At 35.4% G+C, this 15276-nt stretch overlaps 1 protein-coding gene across 3 annotated transcripts; it reads left to right on the forward strand.

Annotated features, from left to right (window-relative positions):
- The first annotated feature begins 265 nt into the window (after positions 1 to 265).
- LOC111458277 (transcriptional activator DEMETER-like) lies at positions 266 to 14626 on the forward strand. 3 transcript variants are annotated; one of them, XM_023100816.1, is made up of 21 exons: positions 266 to 434; positions 860 to 969; positions 1688 to 1875; positions 2308 to 4422; positions 4502 to 4837; positions 5781 to 5871; positions 5968 to 7369; positions 7473 to 7552; positions 7649 to 7733; positions 7820 to 7911; positions 7983 to 8051; positions 8163 to 8199; positions 8303 to 8385; positions 8689 to 9105; positions 9529 to 9565; positions 9652 to 9709; positions 9900 to 10039; positions 10134 to 10199; positions 10845 to 10959; positions 11067 to 11105; positions 14241 to 14626. In XM_023100816.1, exons 3-21 carry the CDS (start codon positions 1752 to 1754, stop codon positions 14354 to 14356), a joined length of 5502 nt encoding a protein of 1833 aa, XP_022956584.1. In that variant the 5' UTR covers positions 266 to 434; positions 860 to 969; positions 1688 to 1751; the 3' UTR covers positions 14357 to 14626. The 3 variants fall into 3 exon arrangements, with proteins under 3 accessions (XP_022956584.1, XP_022956585.1, XP_022956586.1); XM_023100817.1 differs by lacking the exon at positions 860 to 969; XM_023100818.1 differs by lacking the exons at positions 9529 to 9565; positions 9652 to 9709; positions 9900 to 10039; ... (2 more) ...; positions 11067 to 11105; positions 14241 to 14626 and having other exon boundaries at positions 8684 to 8804.
- The last annotated feature ends 650 nt before the right edge of the window (positions 14627 to 15276 follow it).

Raw genomic sequence — 15276 nt, forward strand, 5'->3', positions numbered from 1 at the left:
GCATTTTATTATATTATTTAATTTGATTCGATTAGATCGAACCGAATAAATTGACGGTTCATTGACTACAACCGGAAATGAGTGGATATCTGTGCCAATACTCGTTAAAAGAATTTCCGTACATTACAACAGACCGGTTCGAACCGAAAAAGTACCGGTTCAGCGCCAGAGCCAAGAGAAAGCCGGTAACGCTGACTCCAAGGACCGAATCAGAAGTGAAGTATTTTTCTTTTTCTTATTTTTAATTAAACGTCCCTGGTCCATCTCTCTCTCTCTCTCTCCTGGAAACTCAAGCTAACAACGTAAGTCTCTCCTCCCTTTCTCTTTCCATCAGCATTTGGCATTTGATCGACCAAGAAACTCATTCGGAGTAGCTTAGAGGAGCTAATTGCAAAATAACAAGCATTGGATCGGTGAGGATATTGGCGAAACAGGTAATTCGAATTCATCTTTGATTGACTCACTCACATCTCCTGTGCTAATGGACACAAGAATATCGAAAATTAGGGCTCAAATTGAGGCCTCATTATTTTGTACTGTACATTTCTGTTATCTGCTTGGTTGATTCGGTCGAAGCTCGGCTAATTTCTGTAATTCTCCGATGTTCATCTATTTTTCCTGTTTTGTTTTGTTTTTTTTTTTGTTTTTTTTTTCTCTGTTTGGAGCATTTGAGCCATTGGTATGTACTTTGACCACTGCCTGCCAAATGAGTTGATGTTTTATCGAACTAGATTTGTTATGTCATTTACAATTTCGATTTCTTTAGAAATAATCGAAGTAGATGCTCTGGAGGAGTTTGATCCAGAGCTCACTCCGACGTATTTCAGGGGATTAATCTTGTGAATTTGACTATGTACAGAATATAATCGCACAATTCGAAGGAATTGAAGCGGAACTGGACAAATTTTATGGTGCACATTTCTAATTGAATCGTTCTCTTGACTCTGAGTGTATTGTCTTGGTCATTCGGTAATTTCTAACTTATTAGACATTGAAATGAATTTCTTATGGAGTTCTCATCTTGTACTCCGTTTTTATAATGCATAAAATTGTTCTGTCATTGCTATCTGTATCCAGAGGATTGTTCTTCGGGATATCTTCACTGTTATTTGATTTCTAATTTCTTGTGAATTTATCATCTATGGCATTATTCAAAGTGCGGTTAAAAATATTAATGCTGAACGTTCTTAAATGCTAGCTTGTTTAAGTGAAAGTTAACCGTAGAATTTTCCTCTCTTCCAGTTTTAAACAAATTCGTTCAGAATTTCAATTTTTCAAGTGTAACTTTAACGTGCCAAGGCGCTTGGACAAATCTGCGATATAAACTTATTCGAATAATTTAGATTCTCTCTCAATGACTGCAGTAGTAAACTGGCTTAGAAGATCAACATTATTGAGCTGTTCTTTTATTTTATTTACTTAATGTTTTTTTTGGAGTTGGGCAAAGTTTCCACTTCAATCTTTTCATCTACTTTTTGATAATGCATTTCTACATAACAATGGAGGAAACGTGATCTACCACTACAAGATTGAATTTAACAGTCGACTTATGAGTTATACTCACGTTTCAGTTCAAGTTTCTTTAGAATGTGTTTCACCGTGTCATTTTTATCCATGTAAGATTTGTAATTTTCGTTTTCTGATATTATACCTTAACATGATGAAATTTATGCGTTTGTTTTTGCAGCTTGGTCGGACACAATTTGGAGAATTGCCTTAAATGTTCGTTGTATGCGTTGAAAGAATTGAACATGAATTCTCAGTATAACAGCAGCGGGGATTTCTATGCGGGCAATTTATTGCTAAGAAACCAAAATCTTTATTCAGGTTCAAGACCTTCCAGTAACGATAGCTACGCGCAACATGTACGCACATGTAAGTCCACGAATTATCTCTGTAATTATTTTTAATAATATTGATACATTCAGAAAATTACAAATTGATGTTGTCAAGTAAGAGTTTCCCTATCTCAATGATTCTATTTATAATCGCACACGCGCACTTGAGAAAACTTGATTGCTAATGATACGATGTAAAGAATTGCTCCAGGATAGCGTTAGTTACATGATATGTTGTCAAAGAAAATAGTGATATTGTTCGTTACGTTAGACAGACTTACTCTTATTCTTTTCCATAACCAAATTTGGCTGAACCATTGAATGGGGTAAAGTTAAGTTTTTGCTGTATTTGGCTGAATCATTCCATTGGGTATGCAACTATTACATGTTGCCATGCATATATTTCTTTTCGGTTGTTTCTTATTTCACAATTGATGAGCAATGAAATTGTGTTCTGTGAATCTTCCAGATGGACTCCCGATGTACCAACCCAATCATAACAACCCAGTATCGATGACACAAGCCAACCAAATGTCGATTTTTATGAACTCAGCCCATACACCGCCTGTCTCATCGCATCTGGAAAATTTTGCATATGATCACATCGCTACATCATCTTTTTTAGCAAGAGATGAAAGTTCAAGTTTCAGGAAAGATGGCGAGGACGACTTCATCAGAATGTTTCAAGCTGAAGCACCTCGTCAACCCTGTGACGAACTTCTACAAAGCATTGTGGAATCATCGTGTGTTGGCATTTCTACTCCATTCAAGGGAACGAAAGACTTTGGGAAGCAAAGAGATCTAGAAATTGATCTCAACAAGACACCAGAGCAGAGACCCCCCAAAAGAAGACAGCATACGCCCATGGTATTCTCTGGAGAAAGCTTTACTGATTTACTTAATCTTCCATTAGATGAAAATTTAAGCCTTTACGAGGAAACACAGGAGAATTTTGTCACAGTTCCACTAGATGAAGCAACTCAGAAACGACATGATGAACTCTTGAAAGATCTCACGGATACATTATCTGCGGGCATTTCTGAACCAACGAATGAAGCGGAGAAGGGCAGCGATCAAGTAATTGATCACAAGACAACAGAGCAGAAGACACCAAAGCGAAGAAAACATAGGCCCAAGGTTATAAAGGAAGGAAAACCCAAAAAGTCTCCTAAGCCTGTTACACCAAAGATTTCCAAGGAAACCCCGTCAGGAAAGAGAAAGTATGTAAGGAGGAAGAACATCAAAGAAGCTGTTACTCCACCTGAGAATATTATGGAGATTAAAGATTCGAACCCTGCAGCTAAAACAAAATCCTGCCGGAGAGTAATAAATTTTGAGATGGAAAAAACTGGAGATGAGGAGCGGGAAAAGGAACGAAATGAGAAGGATATGCAAGAGAACATGGGGAACTCTTGCTTCATTACGAGATCAAACGTTCCAGGCTTCAGCACTCAAAGTAATGGTATCTGTGGAACAAGTCCAGATGTTCAAGACAATCATCGGCTGGGAACACTGGTGGCTGAAAGTGTGCAACCTTCAATACAGAGTTACATTGCTCGTATGAATCACATGATGACCTCTCACATATCACAATCCGAAAGGGAGGCAGCTGAGAGCCCATTAAACAGTTCAGGATACAACAAAGCAGAAAGTTTGTTCAATGTTCTAAGAATTTTAGATCAGGGAAAAGGATATCAATATCAAACCGGATTCAGCAATGGATACACACCTGTCGAGCAAAACATCCGTGCAGAAGAAATGGAGAAATTTTCAAGTACAGCTAAAAGAAATACTTATTATAAGGAGATGATGGGGATCAACTCAGCATATTCTCAAACAGTTCCAAATCATCAGTCTAATATTAATGAAGCGAGGGGATCAAAGAGAGGCTGCCCGCTTACGGCTCAGCCCACACAGTTGTGCTCGATTACTACACTGGACTCTTCAGTGTTGTGTCAAGAGGCGCTTCAAACGGGTGAGTTCCACAGACTAGGCAGCAGTACAAACGTAGGTTCCTTAGAAATTCCTGGGAAGAAATTTGAGTCTGGACTCTATTCAACCCTCCATAAAAGATACTCTACTATCCAACCAAATGAGGATTGCTCAAGGCACCTCAATACAACAGGTTGCAGTCCTACCATTTCAGTTGGTTTTACTGCAGAAATGAAGCAGGCCATGCTAAATGGTTATCATATTAGAAGTAACCAAATCACAGACAGACAAAGTAGTTGGACTAAAGAAATTATTGGTGACGGGCATATTCACTCAGTCGTCCATGGAAACAATTTTCAAAGGCGACAAGTCTCTCACAATCTGCACCCAGAAATAAATAGGATGTGTGAGACCTCTGGGTTGAATACGGTTAACAGCCATCACTCTTTGATTATTCGTGACAAATGTAACATGCTCCAACCATTTCCTCATCCGAAAGCCTCAGAACAATGGTATGCATGCAGACAACCTAATAATAGTATACTGACAGTAAGGCAAGCCTGCCAACCCATGATATCAAGTTCGCTAGCAACAAATGTACAGAAACAAGGCTATTCGTTTGGCATGCAGCAATTCTCCCCTAAAACAACAAGTAAGTACATTTAACTCTTCAGATGAGGAATTCGATCTTGCCGTGAAGTACTAATTATAGCCTCTTGACATTGGTGTAGGTCTACTAGAATGTGAGATCACACGCAAATTGAAGAGTCTCAGTCTTAAAGACGATGAAGGAGCCACCAGGACGGAGCAAAATGCTATTGTTCCATATAATGGAAATGGTGCAGTAGTTCCATATGTGGAGCCTGAATATTTAAGGAAACGTAAGGCACGACCTAGAGTTGACCTTGATCCAGAGACGGAGAGAATATGGAATTTATTAATGGGCAAGGAAGGAATCGAGGGCATTGAAAACCATGAGAAAGACAAGGAGAAATGGTGGGAAGAAGAACGGAAAGTTTTCCGTGGTCGAGCTGATTCATTCATTGCAAGGATGCATCTTGTGCAAGGTTCATTTCTTAATCCTCCTATCAAATTCCTTGAATCCCGGATAGAACACTGGTTCCTTTACTTGAAAATTTCTATTGATTAAAATGTCAGATAAAGAAAACCAAAACGAAAACTACAAAAGACTGGTTAACAAATCTCAAATCGTTCCTTGTTTTTCTTTAAACATTATCTGCTGTTCAAATTAAAAAGGCCAAAACCAAAATGGTTTTACCAAGTCTTTTCTTAATTTTTCTTTTTGGGATAAATTAGAATGTCTTTAAAATTTTCAGAATATCTCAAAACTTTCACTTTTGTATAAATAAGTTTTTGAACTTCAAATTTTTGTGTCTAAACAAATCTTTAAATTTTGAATGTTAGTGTCGATCAATTTTGTTCAAATTTTCTATAAATTTAAATATTTCATCATTTGCATGTTTTACTTCCAAAAGTTCACATGAATTACAATTAAAATTTTGTTTACTCAATTAATGAACAGGAATTATAATTCAATAAAAAAAGATTAATTTATTTCTATATGTAGTTTGATAAAAGATTTAATTCTCTTGTACAAAAAATAAAATGGAAAATGAGCATTTTGAAATGATTGGAAGATGTGTAATAAATATGCAAAATAATACTGATAAAAAATATATGGGAAGGAACTTGAAACCTCTAACCTCTAACTTTTAGTTAAATGTATTTGTCTAAACTAGATGAGATACATATTCTAGTTTTATTTTATTTTTTAATAAAAGAAGTAGAGGTATAGAGATTTATGACTTCAAAGGAAAAAATATATATCGATTATCACTTAGCTATGGTTACTTAGAGAGAATCAATTTCATTGTATCTTAAGCAGCCAAAAGTTTTGCAGTTCCAAGTTAACACGTTTTGCAGGAGATAAATAAAACTGCCTTGTATATTTGTGGTATATATATCGAAATTCTCTTGGGCTCTTTGCAGGAGATAGAAGATTCTCACGATGGAAAGGATCAGTTGTTGATTCAGTTATAGGAGTTTTCCTAACCCAGAATGTTTCAGATCATCTTTCAAGGTAAAGGCTTATCATTTCGGTTAGAACTCTAGATCAAGATTATCTTTGAAGCAAAATTATAAACAAGTGGATCACATTTTTCATCTTTCTTTACAGCTCTGCTTTCATGTCGCTAGCGGCACGATTCCCTGTAAAATCTACCAGCAACTTTAGAACTCCGGATGAAGTTGAAACGAGCATAGTGGCCAACGAGTTAGCAGCTTGTCTACAGTATCCGGCAGATTCTATAAGATGGGAGGGTCAGGAACTATCCGTGCCAAGCTTTGAGATGCCCCAGACTTCAATTATCCATCAAAATCACAGAGTAAATTCGGGGACTGAAAATTTTTTCACAGAGCGGGGAGGTCAAATTGTGGAGGAAGAAGTCATATCCTCACAAGGTTCCTTCGACTCCACAATCACACAAGGTACTGCAGGGGCCAGATCATGCTCTGGATCCAACTCAGAGGCAGAAGAACCCATTGTAAGTAACAATTCTAGCAGCACCCCTTATTCAAATTTCACAGATATCAAACAAATGGAAACGACCACCGTGATTGAAAAATCCTTCAGTGACAAGAATAGAACTTCAGTTTTTGATGAAGTCTCAGAACATAAACACTGGCAATTACCAGATGGAAAACAGGATTCACTAACATCAGAATGGAATGAGATTGACAATCTCAGCGGCCATTCCTTGTTTAATTTCCTTGTAAATATTGAAAACCAACAAAAACAACTGCCAGATGCTCCTTCAAACAATCAGTTGCGCATGACCCCCGACTGCGGGGTATTGGAGGTAGAAGGCCGTGAAGCATTCAGTGAAGAGAGCATATCTTCAGGACCATCGATAATATCTGGATGCTCTACAGAAAAGAACACGACTTGCCATAGCTTAAACACCGAGGATCCTGACCGAAGTTCGGATAAAATCAGTGCTGAAGAGAATAGGCCAGCAAGAACACAAGAAACAACCAGGATGGAGCATAGCGAGTCTGTCAGTGAGCACTCAGTGCACCGGCAGGGTAATGGTACTCAATTGACATCTCGTTGCGAGTATAGTCTTCATGACAAATATAAACCACGTGAGAGGAACAACACTTCCCCATTAGAAAGTGCGTCAGTTAGCAATCCTCCCCCAGAATTAGATACACCAGCGAAGAAAAGTGCCCTCTCAAATGTCCTACATGTGCATGCTCACACAGAAAAGTTGCTACCCGGAAAGGGCAATTTGATAAACTTTTCAAATAACGAGGCCCATTCTCTATCTCAGGCAGATAATGAGGGAAACATTAGCCCTTCAAAAGCAAAAAGAAGAAAGGTCAATAGTGAGAAAAATAGTGCAATTGATTGGGATAGTTTGAGAAAGCAGGTGGAAGCCAATGGACAAATAAAAGAAAAGGGCAAGGATGCCATGGATTCAATAGACTATGAAGCAATCAGACTAGCCAACGTTCAAGAAATTTCTAGTGCTATCAAGGAACGAGGAATGAACAACATGCTAGCTGAACGAATTAAGGTACGTGCAACCAATTGAAGTCTTTAAAGGCCAACTTTTACTTAGACCAGCAATTATACCAAGCAGTAACGACTACTCTTTGCATCATAAAATAATGTTGCAGGAGTTTTTGAATCGTCTGGTAACAGATCATGGGAGCATTGATCTTGAATGGTTAAGAGATGTTCCCCCAGACCAAGCAAAGTACGATATTAAAATTTATCAATTCTAGCATCTTTAACTGATTTACTTATTTGATTTATAGTTATATAATATTAAAAAGATGTATACCTGCTGCAGGGATTATCTACTGAGTGTACGAGGATTGGGTTTGAAAAGTGTAGAGTGTGTTCGTCTATTAACACTTCATCATCTTGCTTTCCCTGTATGATTTCTCACAGACAACCAATCGTTTTTTCAAAAGCTTTATAGAGGGGCTTCTAATATCATCTTACATGGCTCTCTTACTAGGTTGACACAAATGTTGGAAGAATAGCTGTTCGACTTGGATGGGTTCCTCTTCAACCACTACCCGAGTCACTACAATTACACCTTCTAGAACTGTAAGTAACACTCGACTGATGAATGGTCAGTTTTCGGTAATCAGAAACTTGTAACCTCCATTCTGTTGTAGGTATCCAGTGCTGGAGACCATTCAAAAATATCTATGGCCAAGATTATGCAAACTTGATCAACGAACACTGTAACCTCTCAAAACATTCATTATTCATGTTTGATGACTAAGCAATAGATTGAACTCAAATTCTTTTGAATTCAATCAAAGCTATAACCTGACCAAATGTCTATTCCACAGGTATGAACTACACTACCAATTAATTACATTCGGAAAGGTGAGTCATAGTGCCCAATTTTTCACACCCTTCCATACATCATTGTCGTTATGTTTGTAGACTGACTTTAAATGCAATTTGTCATTCCTAATTGTGACATCAGGTGTTCTGCACAAAAAGCAAGCCAAATTGCAATGCATGTCCTATGAGAGGAGAGTGCAAACACTTCGCAAGTGCTTTTGCAAGGTTTGTCAATTTCTTTCGAATTGCATGTGTTGGCGATCTTGTCTATACTGACACCATCCAAAACTGGCTTTCCATATAATTTGGTATCGGGTCGAGTAATCAAATAGAACTACAGACTAATCTAGGTATATTGACATACTGATATCACATAATACCAAAGGGAACAGCAAAAGGGCAAGAGGAATTTCTTGTATAGCATGAAAGTCCAATGCAATAAATTTCGTTCATAAATATTGTCCACTCGTTTGTCTATTTACTTACCTTTTCAACTCTGAACTAAAACCCAAACTGTATTTAGTGCAGTGCCCGACTTGCTCTGCCAGCACCCGATGAAAAGGGCATAGTGGCTTCAACCAATCCCATCGCCACAGAGAAACAGCCACCTATAGTCACGAGTCATTTGCCAATTCTTCCTCCTGAAAGCACGTATACAGAAAATACCTTGGAAACCAGCAAGTGTGAGCCAATAGTTGAAGTACCAGCGACACCAGAACCCGAGCCCAATGAGATGACTGAAAGTGACATTGAAGATTTGTTCTACGAGGATCCTGATGAAATTCCTACCATCAAACTCAGCATGGAAGAGTTCAAAACAACTTTGCAGAACTACATCCCAGAGGGTGATATGTCTAGAGCTTTAGTTGCATTGAACCCAGAAGCTGCCTATATCCCAACGCCAAAATTGAAGAATGTGAGCAGGCTACGGACAGAGCATCAAGTGTAAGTTCTTTTTCTCGTTTTTCATTTTCTTAACATAAAGAAAGAAGACAACCAATTAAAACAATTAACGGCTCAATTATAGAAAATACCCTTAATCTTAATACTTTGTTTCAAAAATACTCCTTCATTTTCAGAAGTTTCATTGATGTCCGTAAACCTTCAGGAAAAAAAAAAAAAGAAAAAAAAACTCACCCGTACTGTTAGTGTCTGCTAAACAATACCCCTGTATTTTTTTGTAGTTACGAGTTAGAAAGATTCCTTTTGAATGGAGTCCCGTCTTGTAGTTGGACTGTTTTTTTTTTATGCACTTGTTAATTCTTTCATTTTTCTCAAAGAAACCTTAGATTCTCATAAAGAATAAATAAATAAAATAACCAAACTATTTAATGCACTCTATTAACTCACGTCTTTATCCAAATGCAGGTATGAACTTCCAGATTCACATCCTCTCTTGAGAGAGGTAAAATTTCCATTTTTGCTTGATACAAACAAACGTAACGTACTAACATTGAATATATAATAACAATTAGTTATTTAAACATACAGATGGATACACGCGAACCTGATGATCCAAGCCCATATCTTCTAGCAATATGGACTCCTGGTAAGCAGTAGTCAGTTCTATAAAGCAATGATTTTCTGTTCCTTTTATCTGTCTGTCCCTCCTTTCCCCTTTTCCATTTTGTTAACCTAGAGGGAGGGAGGGCAAATCATAAAAAAAATTCATGTTTCATGGAAAATAACTGTTTTAACCAGAAAGAGGAACTATTTTAATTTTTTCCTTAAATCTCCAGGTGAAACAGCAGACTCGATTCAACCACCAGAACAAAGTTGTGGATCTCAAGACCCAGACAGGCTCTGCGATGAGAAAACATGTTTCACATGCAATAGTAGAAGAGAAGCTAATTCTCAAACAGTTAGAGGAACGCTACTGGTAAAGTACAAGTAACATTACCTTGAATTCAATACGATGAAAGGCTTTTATTAGTCCCTTAAACTTTCTGCACCTCCCTATTGCAAAATTACAGGTGCCTTGCAGAACCGCAATGCGAGGGAGTTTTCCACTCAATGGAACATATTTTCAAGTAAACGAGGTAAGTCCTGTCTAACACCTATCATCATTGGCAGAGAAATAAATAGTCGTTAGAAAATCTATAACGTTATCGAGTTGGACAATTATGATTTAAATTTAATTAAATTTGATTTGAAATCCTTATGCTTTTAAAAAGTAATAGATGTAAGGATAACTGTTACTGAAATAAGAGAATAATAATCCAGAAATAAATAAATAATTTTTATAGAGAAAAAAGGTATTAGAGAGATGCTAGATAGAGGAATTGTGTGTAAAAAGGATAGAAAATTATATATATATATATGTTAGAGAGATAAGTTTGTGATAAATTGTAAAAAGAAGTTTGGAAAAATATTAAAATTTTTAGTGATATATATATATATATATATATTAGAATTGAAATAAAAGTAAGAAGGAAATAAAAATATTAGTGGGGGAAAAGGATAAACGTTTTGATAGAATTTTGGAAATTTTTTAGAGAGAAAAAATAGAAAAGTATTTATGAGAAACAGAAAAAAAAAAATGCATTATCAAACATATCCATTAAGAAAGAAAACATAAAAATAGCAACGAAACGCTAGTAAAATTTGTATGTTTCCTTTTGTTTCTAACTTATAGAAAACATGCCAACAAAATACTTCAATAACATGCCATTTCAAACTCGCAGATGTTCGCAGATCATGAATCCAGTATGAAACCAATTGATGTTCCAAGAACATGGCTATGGAACTTACCTAGACGAACCGTCTACTTCGGAACATCAGTATCATCAATATTCAAGGGTAAGCATGCGCACAATTCTAGATTATGCTTTAAACAAAGAAGATCATACTTAAAACCGCACTTCCAACCATGAAAAATTACTGATGTATCCATTTCATGGAACTAGGCCTTGTGACGGAGGAGATTCAGCAATGCTTTTGGAGAGGTACGTATTTTCTTCCTTTACAAATTTCTTGCATGATGGCCTACGTTTTATACCTAGTGAGATATTGAAATATAAAATTTACAACATAACGTGAAAATAGTTATTATATAATTATATTAAAAAGTTAGAAACTATAAGAGAAAATTATCCTACGAAATATAGAGGTTTCAGTTGGAATTGAATGATAAGGTCATTAGTTCCAAATTATGATTTTTTAAATAGTATTATTATTTATCGCGACTTCCTCACCCAAAAGCTAACACTAACTTTTTCTACTAAGCTCTAATCTCTTCTATTTCTTGTATTAACCGGTTGAAAAAAAAAATTGAAAAGAAAAAGTATTTACTGACTAAATTTTTTAAAAAATAAAAGGGTTATTATTTGACCATATAGCTTTCTTATAATATGAAGATCTTATCCATTTCTTATAATATATAGACCAACAATTCAACTTTAATATACGTTTTAAATATAACAATTATTCCGGTATATATTTTGGCTATTAGTAATTTGAAAGAAAAAATCTAACACTTTACCTATCCTTAGTTACATCGTCTATATTAACCTACATATACATTAAAATAATTTTATAGGTTTTAAAATTTATATGATAAACTTACTATTAAAAAATATCTATGAAAAATAAACTTTTTGTATCATAGATACTAATAGTTCTGCCAACTATTAGTCATACATGATCATTTCAAACATATTTGACATTAGCACGGAGAGCTCAACATAATTATGTTTTTTAAGTTCTTGAAATGTTAGGGTGACACGGTAGATTTGAATTAATATATTAAAAAAATAAACTGAAAAAATAATCCAACCATACTTCTTTAACACTAGGATATACATGTAAAACATAACCTTCTATAATTAACTAATTTGTTTATGAAAAGCTTGTCATTTCTTTCAAGATGACGTAATTAAGGTGAAATATACACATTAAATTTTAAATTTTATTTTTAAAATTCAAGAAAAAGGTTTTGCTGGTGTTTTATCATAAAACTTTTCTACTAGAGGTCCATTTAGCTTACAATATATATATATATATATATCTATTTTTCTACTTAACTGGAAACAAGTTCTAAAAAATTATGTATAATACTATATTATATATATACATATGTATAATGGGAAATAAATTTTAAAAATTAACCGTTGAAAACTAAATCCCTACAAAAAGTAAATGAATTCTTATGAATGAACAAAGATCGAAGGACGGAGAGGCAAAGGTTTCCCTCTTTCACCCTGTAGAAGACATCTAACAATTCAACTTATAAACCAGACAAGATACTACTTTGTTAAAATAAGGAGCTTTATTTTTTAATTAAAAAAAAAAAAAGCAAGAAATAAAGAAGGAAAATGCCATCTGCTTTGTTTTTTTTTAAAAGACCTGTCTTCTTTTTTTCTTTATTATTATTATTATTATTATTATTATTTTGGATGGACTGAAAACACAGCACTAAAAAATAGAGTTTAGCAAACTTTGATAGAAAACAAATAGAAATCATTACATATTATAACCTTACAATTATAGAGATATAGCGATGTATTCTCCTAAGTTAATATTTGATGATATGGATATTAATACGATAGTGGTAGCATACCGTTTGTGTCACAATAAACTTGCTAGTTCCTGTGAAGAGTGGAGGAATAAGGAAAAAAATTACCAATTCCTGTGAAGAGTGAAAATAGTTCTGGTAACTCTTCCTTTAAGCTGAGGTATAAGGAAAAAAAATTAGCCAAACTAAGGAGAATGATGTCATGAAGTGACAGTGTATGCTTAATTACGTGGAACAAATCCACGAATTGATGGGCTAGTCTCACCGGCAAATGTCAGGGTGAGGGTATGTTCCAACTACAATAGGAGAAAAGTTCGAGAGATAGAAACTCGAGCTAATCTGGTGTGTAATTCTCCAAGTTCGAATTAATGTTGGAAGGAAAACGGGGAAAAGATCCAAGAAGTTAGAATTAGAGCATATGGATTCAAAATAGGACATAAAAATGTTGCAAAGAGAACAAAAGATTGGGATTAAAAAATTGTACCAAAACTACCTTCGTTGTCTCGCAAGTCTAAGTTGGGATAAGATTTGGCTCTCTAATCTAAGGGATTTTTACCAAAGGAGAGTGTACTGGGAAAAAAAAAAATTAATGTTTTGATTGGTTGTCCAACTGCTATTTTAAGCCACCCTCAAAAGACGAGATGTATTTCAAAGGTACAGTAACTTCAGGTCTATAATTAGGAATATATCAGCAGCAATCAATGAGTTTGCCAGACTAAATGGCTATTGATAAAATGGAGATGGTTAGGATTTAGATTCAGTTTGGGTAGAGTTATAGAAAAGAACTAAGGCTCGCCTGACCACAGCTCATCTCATAATAGTAATTTCCTCAGCCTGGTCCCCATTAAATTTACTTTCAATTTATCATCCTTATCATGATTCCAAAGAACTCTGAAATGTTTCTTTATCTGAGCTCTTTCACCATCTCATCAAGGATAATACCCCCAAGCTTATACAGCCAAATGTTGTATTTAAGAGTTTGAAACTTTACCTATTTAATATAGATTTTTGAAGGACTTCCGCAAACCAAACCAATCACTGAGTTTTTTTATATGCCTTCATAACATGGTCTCTCTACATGCTCATGAGGTGTATGTTAGTATTTAGAAGAAACATACAAAGGAATTCGTACCCAATGTGAGAAGATGATCACCTTGATAATTGGTATTCATTCCCTGATATATACCAAGCATCTGATCATCCGTAGCTGTGGGAGAAAAAATCCAAGTGATCAGAAAAACATGAGTGAACAAAATCTTCTAGCTTATGGGATTTAGTGTCCTATATAAACAACATACAGATATCCCAAGGAAAATATGGTATAATAGTAATAGACAGTAATCATTCACAGCGATGGCATAATAGTAATAGACAGTATGCAAGAACAATCAAAGATGATTATGACTAGATTAGGGTACATTAAATATCTAATTTTCCTAATTTGCATTTAAGTAGAATCTTATCTTAGTATGTTGTGGTTGTGTAACACTATCAAAGATGATTGAGCCTCAAATTATATTCCCATTTGTGTGTCTGTGCAAAAGCTAAATTTTGAGTAATGTTGCAGGCTTTGTTTGTGTCAGAGGATTTGATCAGAAAACCCGGGCACCACGACCTCTGATTGCTAGATTGCACTTTCCAGCAAGCAAGCTAGCCAAGGTGAAAAATGGACATACAGAATAGCGAACTTATATGCAGAAGGCAGAAGGTAAGAGCAAGAGCAACAGAAAGGATTACTGACTGCTAAAGAAGATTTTCGACTAACCTATTGTTCTAGATTTTTAATTATTCTTGGTCTAACGTGCAATGCAATCACTGCATGTTCGCCAAGCGGGAAAGGAAAAAGTTACCAAATTGAAATTTTAGAATCCATAAGTGAGATGTAGTCTCTGCCCTACTGATATTCTTATGATTATTCTCAATTCATGCTCGAAACAGAGCCGATTCTTCAAATGTTGCCTGCGTCTAATTTCTCTTTTAGTAAGTTCTAACTTTTTTGTGCTTAATGCTCGAAACAGAGCCGATTCTTCAAATGTTGCCTGCGTCTAATTTCTCTTTTAGTAAGTTCTAACTTTTTTGTGCTTACTCAGTATATGAATGGTGAAAAGTTGAAAATTGCATCTGTTACAGAGAAAAATGAATGCCAGATCAATATAAGTCAGTGAAAAAGGTACCCAGCATGATTTTGCATGAAAAGATTTTAGTGACGGCATGAATTCAGATATGATAAAAATGTAAACGCTAAAGCAATACAATGAAACAAACTTCCAAGTCATTTGTGTGTACCTCACAAATGGATCAAGTGTGCCCTGCCGAAAGCTGCAAGCCTGCAAGTAAGAGAAAAGGTCAACTATGGAACAGGGATAATCAGAAAACTTCCAAAATTTGAAATTGAAAATAAAATGGGAAGCTACAAATAATGCAGACACACTCTTGACATTCAAACCAGTACGCACTTGACAAACCAATGCAAGACACACACTTGGAGATTCAAACCAGTAGGCACTTGACAAACCTAAGCACTTGACATTCAAACCAGGAAGCTAACCAGTACGCACTTGACAAAAACCAATGCAGACACACACTTGACATTCAAACCAGTA

The sequence above is a fragment of the Cucurbita moschata genome, unplaced genomic scaffold (genome assembly GCF_002738365.1).
Source record: "Cucurbita moschata cultivar Rifu unplaced genomic scaffold, Cmos_1.0 Cmo_Scf00021, whole genome shotgun sequence".
In the NCBI taxonomy this organism is placed as follows: Eukaryota; Viridiplantae; Streptophyta; class Magnoliopsida; order Cucurbitales; family Cucurbitaceae; genus Cucurbita; species Cucurbita moschata.

Excerpts from the sequence above, each read along its gene's own strand:
- LOC111458277 (XM_023100816.1), top strand. The coding sequence starts at position 1,752 with ATGAATTCTCAGTATAACAGCAGCGGGGATTTCTATGCGGGCAATTTA. Across the intron at positions 7,370-7,472 it reads TGCTAGCTGAACGAATTAAG|GAGTTTTTGAATCGTCTGGT; the intron begins GTACGTGCAACC and ends ATAATGTTGCAG. Across the intron at positions 8,386-8,688 it reads TTCGCAAGTGCTTTTGCAAG|TGCCCGACTTGCTCTGCCAG; the intron begins GTTTGTCAATTT and ends TATTTAGTGCAG.